Source organism: Oncorhynchus clarkii, chromosome 18, assembly GCF_045791955.1.
Source record: "Oncorhynchus clarkii lewisi isolate Uvic-CL-2024 chromosome 18, UVic_Ocla_1.0, whole genome shotgun sequence".
NCBI lineage: Eukaryota > Metazoa > Chordata > Actinopteri > Salmoniformes > Salmonidae > Oncorhynchus > Oncorhynchus clarkii.
Window position 1 is genome coordinate 40998749 of NC_092164.1, and position 9141 is coordinate 41007889.

General features: G+C 42.6%; 1 protein-coding gene across 3 annotated transcripts; it reads right to left on the reverse strand.

Annotated features, from left to right (window-relative positions):
• Window positions 1-989: 989 nt before the first annotated feature.
• On the reverse strand, window positions 990-8355 carry LOC139373509 (interleukin enhancer-binding factor 2 homolog). Of its 3 annotated transcripts, XM_071114103.1 has the most exons (15): window positions 8254-8355; window positions 7723-7782; window positions 6553-6595; window positions 6136-6240; window positions 5844-5921; window positions 5630-5732; window positions 5196-5261; window positions 4815-4931; window positions 4455-4533; window positions 4052-4139; window positions 3597-3658; window positions 3343-3457; window positions 3076-3166; window positions 2804-2996; window positions 990-2152 (listed from the first exon to the last, which is right to left on the reverse strand). In XM_071114103.1, the coding sequence occupies exons 1-14, from the start codon at window positions 8256-8258 to the stop codon at window positions 2845-2847; spliced, it is 1164 nt and encodes a 387-aa protein (XP_070970204.1). In that variant the 5' UTR covers window positions 8259-8355; the 3' UTR covers window positions 990-2152; window positions 2804-2844. The 3 variants fall into 3 exon arrangements, with proteins under 3 accessions (XP_070970204.1, XP_070970205.1, XP_070970206.1); XM_071114104.1 differs by lacking the exons at window positions 7723-7782; window positions 8254-8355 and adding an exon at window positions 7068-7168; XM_071114105.1 differs by lacking the exons at window positions 7723-7782; window positions 8254-8355 and adding an exon at window positions 7052-7070.
• Between the last annotated feature and the right edge of the window lie 786 nt (window positions 8356-9141).

A 9141-nucleotide genomic window follows, 5' to 3' on the forward strand; every position in this document is an offset into this window, starting at 1 on the left:
TTTAATCAGCATTGGGAAATGTAGATTTTTGCACATTTTACATATCAAAGTCAGGGGTTAGTCCCGACCGGGGCCTGAACCCATGCTACTGTTAACCCAACACCTTACCTGTAATGCCAAGAGGTCCGAATGTCTTGACGATCTCACTGTTAGGTTAAGGTCTACTGCATCAAAAACAAGACCACTTGGAGGCCATCGAACAGACACTAATTCACTGCAACTAAGTGTCTAAATTAATTCAGTCAACACACCATTGGATGGACTTGAGCCATTATATGTAAGAATACAATCCAATATCATGAATATCCTGTTTCGGATTAAATTCTTGAGAATAGCATTAGATTTGGTAAATGATAAGATCATGGTACAGGGTGTGATGAGCTACCTTTAGAATTGTAGGGTTGATAGATAGACCATAAGTGGGATTTCAGCAACAGTCACCTGAGCTTGGCTGCTGTCTGCAATACGCTGATGCCATCTACAGGCATGCAATGCTACTTGTGGCTGGTCATCAATTGTTCTAATGTTGTGCAGTCTTCAGAGTTACCACATTAGGCCCTATTGTATTACTGTAAGTCCTATTTCTATTGTGATGGCTACAACTTTTTTTTCAAGAGAAAAGATGACACAGAATTAGAATTAATAGAATGGACATTAACCTTGTCAGGGAGTTTGTCAACTATGGTTTACCAGTCCTGTGATAAATTCTTCACATTCATTGTTTTACACATATCTTATCTGCACTGCATGCGAGTTAGCTTGCTAGCCAGACAGTTTTAGGAGGAATTATTCCAATGATTCCTTAAATGTGTCAAATTAACTGCCAATATGCCAACATTCCATTCAAACAATGCAGTCAACCCCACAGCCATACATCGGCTGAAATCAGTTGATGACAGGACTTAAGACAAGCTGTAAATGCAACAAGTACTGATATAGTATCATATAATAGCACTCACAGCTTTCCAAGAAAACACAAATCAGACATGTATGGTCTGTTTACATATATTTGAAAGACTATTTATACAGAAAATGTGTATAAAACCCATATAAAACTGTATTGATAAATTATGACATTTTCAGTTGACTATAATTCCATTACACAATTTCTGATACATCACATGCATTGCTTTGATTTCCTGCATAAGTAAAAGCAGGAAACACACTACCTATGCCTCTACTGCTTTTCAATTCCAATTAGACTGGCTTTGGATTTCTCCCTGACCAAGATGGCTGCTATTTTCACCCCATTATGGAACGTTGAGGGAGGGTTTAGTGACAGAGAGCCACTCAAGCAATTTAATAGGATATGTTGAGTCCAATCAAAAGATCCAGGTATTTTCCAGTGCCAACTTAAGAGCATTATTTGGAGACGTTTGGTTATTAGCAAGGTAACCAAAAACAATAAGCCTACCTATAACTAATACCAAGTTGTCTAACACTTGCATCAATTAAATCATGATCCTTATTCAGTGACGTGTTTATGAGTTTTGATATAAAAAGGAGTATGAACGTTAAAGTTTTTCACAAGTTACATGGCATCTTATGATCAGATTGTTTTGTTGACAATTATGTTTTGAATTAAATGCTCCTCTTACCAGTAACCTCTCAAATCTGAACTGCAAAACAGCATTTAAGTTTAACTGTGATACAATAAATTAAATACTAAAAAAGGTTTGTCAAATTTAGGGTACCTAGACTGGAAATGATCTGTGGAGGTAATTACACAACCAGATCTAACCTCTGAAAATGCCTACATTTTCTATCCAGCCAGCCACACATTTGAAAAAAATAATTTTAAAAGTATGCATTACTGTATTTACGTAAAGAGGCATTACATGTTTAAAAAAAAGCTGTTTAATTTAGTCATCATTGCTGCTACAAAGTAAAAACCAGACAAAGACACGGAATACAAATAGATAGCAACACCCGTCCCTTTCTGGAAAGGCCATAAATTTCATTTTTGTTGATGGCGTTGAGGGACCAGTAACAGTCTATGCGAGTCTCTCCGTCCAGTAGGAGAACTTTGGTCCAGGTCGTTGCAGTCAATTCATTAGTGGACATGAACTTCATTGAAGGACAAAGGGGCGAGTGAAGGGTCTCAAAGGGTCAGGGGTAAACGTTCATTTAAAAAGATGTGGCACAGGATCCTCTAGATGGTGACAAGAGGGGGGGGAATAAAAGTTGTTAAGCCTCAGATCACATTGTACGGGTAAAAGAGTGAATTGGATCCCACCACGAACAACATTTGTTACTCCCCGTCACTTGCAACGCTAATGGTGCTGCCCGTCTTCCCATTAACCAATTGATCATTGACCATTTTTTTTTTCTTCCTCAAGAAAATATCTGGCTCCACCATCACTGCGCACAGGGTTAGAATCGAAGTCGAACTTCGGGTGGTTCTCAAAGACAAAAGAATGTCCTTCGTAAACCCTCTCATATTATACTCTGTGTAAAGCGGAGCTGATTTTGCAGAATTCTCGCCTGTAACACTGATACAGTAGATGGCTCCATGCACTATTATCGCCGGCTAGTCTCTGGCTGGTGAGTTGTTAATGTGTGGCAGCTACATAGCTTACTTTGTTATGACTTGGCATTACAGTGATTTATTTCCATAAATAAAAAAAATTATGTTGATTTTTTAAACTCTTAAATACATTAATGGGATTTGCTACTAGCAACTAGGCTAATTTACAGAACGTTACATTAATGTGCTAACTAAGCTACTGTTGGAAATGTAACAATAAGCTAGGCAGCTAGCTAGCCTGGTAATGAGCCTGGTTTTCTGACTGGCTACTGGTACCTGGCAGCTCACTGGTGGCGCATCACTTTCCGGGTTCTTCCTCACTCCTGTGTCTCCATGCTTTCATCCTCGACATCTCCTCCTTCCTCCAGCGCCTCATCCTCCTCTTCCTTCCTCTCTGGCGGCTTCTCGTAGGCCTTCTCAGAGGGTGTGACGATCACGCCGTCCCATGTGGACATTTCCGAAGCCAGGTCTGGGGGGGTGAGGTATATTTGTTTAATGTTTACTTTGAGAAAAAGGGTGTGAGTGAGAGCGAGAGATGAGGTACTCACAGCTGGCATCACCCTCCAGGCCCAGGATCTTCCTGTACCCTCCATGAGAGAGGACCCTGACCAACGTCTGAGCAGTGAAACAAACCATGTCCTACAAAAAACAGACACACACTTTCAACTGATATACCTATGTGAATCATCTGACAGTAATCCTAACCAAACACATATGATCATGGGTGATTTAGTGCTGGGCTGGAGCAAACCCTGTCACCAGGACCAAGGTTCCCCACACCTGTACCATGAAGGCAGCTAAAGCGAGGATATTACCTGCTGCTCGAGGGTCATAACGGTGTGCACCCGGAAGTTTCCACTCTCACAGGGGTCAGTGATGCCCACTGAGCCTGGCAGGAAAAGTCCAGCGGCCAACATCTGTAGGCAGCGTCTGAAAAGAACAACATTAACAAAAAAAATAATGAAGGCACCGCCAGAAAGTATCACAAAGTCATGTTTTGGAAATGAGACAGTCAACAAAAGACACCTACAGTTGAAAAACAACTGACTGAGGGAATGAGAAGACTCACCTGTAAGCCACATTGAGTGACAGGGGCTGTCTGGAGGGGTTGTTCATGACCGCAGAATGACCCTGAGCAGAAACACTTAATTCCTTATTCATTCCTCCTTTAGTTATACAGTGATACGATACAAGCTTTCAGTTAGGGACAATACAATAGCAAAGACAGAGAATCACAAAAAACATAACATATTAGCCAGGTGACTTGCTCGGTGTGTGGTAATTCGCAACAAATAGCTAAATCATCCATTATCGTGCCTCACCAGTATTACATTCTAATGGTTTACCAGTAGTTGTGCTAATGGTAGGTGTGGTGTCCCCACCAGTAGAACTGAACATTAGCATAACTATGATGAATGCATTGGGCTAACTACGATCACGTTATGTGTTGAGTCGTGAGAATGGGGGGATGTAGTGGCCGAACCTGTACATCCAGTAGAACTATGGTCAGTGCAATGGACTCACCAGTAGATCCAGGATCCAGGGGGTGAGAGGTTCGAACCCGGGGAAACGCACCCTCAGATCCTTCAGCAGGCGAATCAGCACTTTCACCCTAAATAACAACAATAACCAGGACACGAGTTGAACACTTTAAAGAAGATAAGTTCGTCAGCGCTTTGCTGTATTGGCATTTACAATGCACACAGGATAATAAAAAGGGACAAAAGGTCATTATGGCTGAAACATTTAGGATAAAAAGTCTCCCTTTATTCCTCCTTTACTTGTGAGAAATATTGAGGATGTGAAAGGTTCAAGAAAAAAAGGAGACCGAGGACATATTACATCATTTGAGACACATACTGAGGAGACATCGGTTTGTGAGGGTAAACGGGCTGAGGTAAAAGACCTTTTAAAAAAGGTGCCTTACGTAGATTGGGAGGCGTTCTCCTCAAACCAGCGGGCATGTCGGATGGCGGCCAGAGCACTCTGCAGCACCTTGATGTCCACTGGGGAGAAAGAGACCATGTCACCGACACCATGATGACCACTTACAGCACCATTGTCTAGCTGAAAATCTACGTTAAAAAACGCAAACACAAGCTGCCTCCAGTCTACAATGAATGCTTATGGCATGCACGACAGAGAGCTTTGTGCCAATCACAGTGCATCTACCTGAGTGTTTTGACTTATTTTTATGTAGCTCTATGAGTGTAGTTATGAGGGCAGCTCATGTTTACATTCTATCACATTGTACTGTGTGTGTGTGTGTGCGTCTGAATGTACGTACAGTGCAGTTCGGGGTCCAGCTTGCGCAGGTTGGGGGGAACAGTGGTGATGAGGATTTTCACTGTTGCATCGGCAGAGCTGATCTCAAAACCTGTCTCATTCGTCAGCATGGAGAGAACTAGGACAAAGAGGGAGTCAGTTGGCAACATTACATCATAACCACTGAAGATGTAGAATACCCTGTATCCTATTACCCAGCATGCCTACATTATCCTTGTATTTACACTTTTGAATTAATTTGTCGCTAAAACAACATGGCACGACCTATCAACAAAGGTAAATAGGAGCAGAATTTATGCTATTGAAAGCTAAATCGAACTTCAATGACTGATGTTACGATGTGGCCACATAAAAACAAACGCAGCTGTGTAATATCGGTCACCTTCAGCAGGGTCTTGTGTGCGGAGGGTCTCCACCACTTTGTTGCCGAGAGCCGCGACAGCCTCCACTGCAAGAGAGACAACTTTCATTATGGGGGCTCAGTACAACCAATGGAGACAATTTCAAAATGGCTGCTATGGGAAATACAGCCCAGGATGAGGAATTACTTATATTAGGGCGGCAGGTAGCCTAGCGGTATTAGGCTAGTAACCGGGGAAAAAACTGTCCATGTCCCCTTGAGCAAGGCACTTAACCCTAATTGCTCCTGTAAGTTGCTCTGGATAAGAGCTTCTGCTAAATGACTCAAATGTAGATGTATTATAACCCAGCAATATTGCAAAATGCTGTGCAGCAATCAACATCGTTGACATTTGAAGACCAATCAAATAATGTATCAAATGGGCTTTGCTTTGTTGGCACACACACAGAACTCACGCGTGGGCAAGATCTTGAGGATGACCACCAGGTCAGCGACATTGTGTCCCGTTGTCATGGTGCCTTTCTTGTATGAGCCCACCTGACGTACCTCTTCAATTTGCTGGAATGAGAGGAGAAAGAAATTCCCATTGTTATTGTACATGGCTAAATATGTTATCCAAGATACAGATACATTTCGGCACGTTATTCTCCACTAAGGTCTGGAACTCACCACTTCAAAGTTGCCGGGGGCGACGATGAGGTTGTCGATGACGTTGTTGATCTTGGTGACCAGGGACAAGATAGAGGACTGAAAGGGGGAGCAGAGAGTTTGCATGTAGTCAATGGAAATAAGCATAGCGTAGGAGTGTGTTGTTTAACATATAACCTAAAGGAATATGCTGATGTGTGCATACAACAGCTTGAGTTAAATTATCCAGCAAGTGTGGTTTGAGTGAGGATGACCGAGTGAGAGTAGTGCGTTGAATGTTTGAGAGAGAGAGGTCTGTGTGCGTGTTCTCCACCTGCTCTGCGGGTGTGGGGCTGAGGTCCTGGTTCCTCTTCAGCAGACACTCGCTGAAGGCAGTCTCATCCGCTGCTGCCTTCACTCTGGGGAAGGCCATCTCACACTGGGGGAACCAGAGAGACAGCTTAGCACTGTCCACTCGACATCCCTATCTGCGCTACTGTATTACTTTGACAAGATCCGTGTCGTTTTGACTAGAGCATTAGACCATTCTGTATGAGTAGGTGAGCTGATCTCCATCGATTACAGTCTGCCTGTACAGTCTGACTCAGGAGAATGAGACAATGAGAAATTGTTGATTTCAATGAAAGTGAGCTACATGCTGCACCACTGATATGCTCTCTTCAAAATAACCATTGGTGCAAGAGCTCATGTATACGGGAAGGATGCTTGACATAAAGTGGCAAATACTCACCACATAGAAGTCAAAGGGAATGTGGGGGACAAATGGCCGATACCTGAAACAAGGGGCCAATAAACATTGACACATCTTATATTGCACCAGACATTCAGATACAGATACAGAGGTGGTGAGGGCTCTAGGAGTGTGGTGCCTGGAAAACAACCTCTCACTCAACGTCAACAAAACAAAGGAGAGGATTGTGGACTTCAGGAAACAGGAGAGGGTGCACCCTCAAATCTACATCAACGGGACCGCAGTGGAGAAGGTGGAAAGCTTAAAGTTTCTTGGCGTACACATTACTGACAAACTGAAATGGACCACCCACACAGACAGCATGGTGAAGAAGGCGCAACAGAGCCTCTTCAACCTCAGGATGCTAAAGGAATTTGGCTTGTCACCTAAAACCCTCAAACTTTTACAGATGCACAATTGAAAGCATCCTGTCGGGCTATATCACCGCCTGGTACGGCAACTGCACCGCCCAACGCATTACCGGGGGCAAACTACCCACCCTCCAGGATACCTACAGCACCCGATGTCACAGGAAGATGTCACAGGAAGGCCAAAAGGATCATCAAGGACATCAACCACCTGAGCCACTGCCTGTTCACCCCGCTATCATCCAGAAGGTGAGGTCAGTACAGGTGCATCAAAGCTGGAGCCGAGAGACTGATAAAACAGCTTCTATCACAAGGCCATCAGACTGTTAAACAGCCATCACTAGCACATTAGAGGCTGCTGCCTATAGGATTAGACTAGAAATCACTGCCCACTTTAAGGAATGGAACACTAGTCACTTAAATAAGGTTTACATATCTTGCATTACTCATCTCATATGTATATACTGTATTCTATACTATTCTACGGCATTATTAGTCACTTAATATTAATTCCTACTTAGATGTGTGTATATGTTGTGTAATTTGTTGGATATTACTGTACTGTTGGCAGTATGCGACCAATAACATTTGATTTGACATTCTTCTATGAATTTTAGCAAAAAGTTACCTCATGAACCTTACATCTCATTGGCCTAAATTATAAATTGGACTGATTAACTTTACAGTTGTGGGCATAGTAAATCAACCATTATGGCATCACACAAAACTAAAAGCAGGCATGCTCAATTTGAAGTGGTATACCAATATTATTATTCTAGCAACTGGCTGACTAGCTACTCACCCTTGCACAAGTCCACCACGTGACCCGAACCGGCCACCCCGGCCCCTGCCCCTATCGCCTCTGGAATTGGTTACATTATCAATACAGTAGTTAGTTGGGTGATAGCAATTACCACATTAACTAATTTGCTGAAGAGGCAGCAGCAGCTAACTAGCTAGCTGCTTCCATAGCATGGCTAACGGGGCTAGCTACTGACTGTTCATTCATTCATTTTACCAAGACATAACAATGCACATCTAGCTAGCTACATAATCATACATTAACAATGATATTTGATGGATAGCTTTGTAGATAGGTAGCTAACTAGTTAGTTATCAGTAAAGCTATGCTACAGGCCACCTGGCTAACAAAGACGGCTAGATGTGAAGAAAAAAAGGCTAGCTGGGCTAACGTTAGCCCGCTACACGTTGCTAGCTAATACAACCTCCCCTAAACCATCCCTTTAAATTCCACCTGTCTACACAGCTTTTACAGTTTGATACTGTATAAATATAATCTAACATTGTGGTTTTATCAGATGTATGAAACTACCTCATCGCGTAAGACGTTTTGATGTTTTAATGTAGATGTTCACAGAAAAATCACCAGCATCCAATGCCGGTCAGGCAGACTACTAATGGAGTCAGGGTTGCCAGGTCCAGATAAAAATGTCTACCCCAATTACCCGATACCAGTACATAAGGCCTGAAAACTAGCCACCACAAAAAAGTTAGCAGAAAGAAAGGACACATGTATCCAATAAACCCCTTTCCTCATAACGTTATCGAACGAATTAAGATGGAATATCGACGTAACTTGTTTTGATACAGGCTAAGAAGCTATATTCGGTTTTCCATCAAAATACAAATTCTTGCGAGTTTAAAAATATGTCACAAGAGAAAATATAATTTGCCTTTCTTAACACCCCTGATAATTTTCCATCAATGGATGTCGATTTAACTTGTTTTGACTGCTATAATTAAGCAATAACTCAAAGGAGGTGTGGTATACAGCCAATGTCAACAGTGAAGAGGCGGGATGCTGGCCTTCTAGGCAAAGTCCCTCTATCCAGTGTCTGTGTTCTTTTGACCATATTTTCTTTTTATTGGCCAGTCTGAGATTTGGCTTTTTCTTTGCAACCCTGCATAGAAGGCCAGCACCCCGGAGTTGCCTCATCACTGTTGACGTTGAGACTGGTGTTTTGCGGGTACTATTTAATGAAGCTGCCAGTTGAGGACTTCTGAGGCGTCTGTTTCTCAAACTAGACACTAATGTACTTGTCTTCTTGCTCAGTTGTGCACTGGGGCCTCCCACTCCTCTTTCTATTCTGGTTAGAGCCAGTTTGCGCTGTTCTGTGAAGGCAGTAGTACACAGTGTTGGACGAGATCTTCAGTTTCTTGGCAATTTCTCGCATGGAATAGCCTTCATTTCTCAGAACAA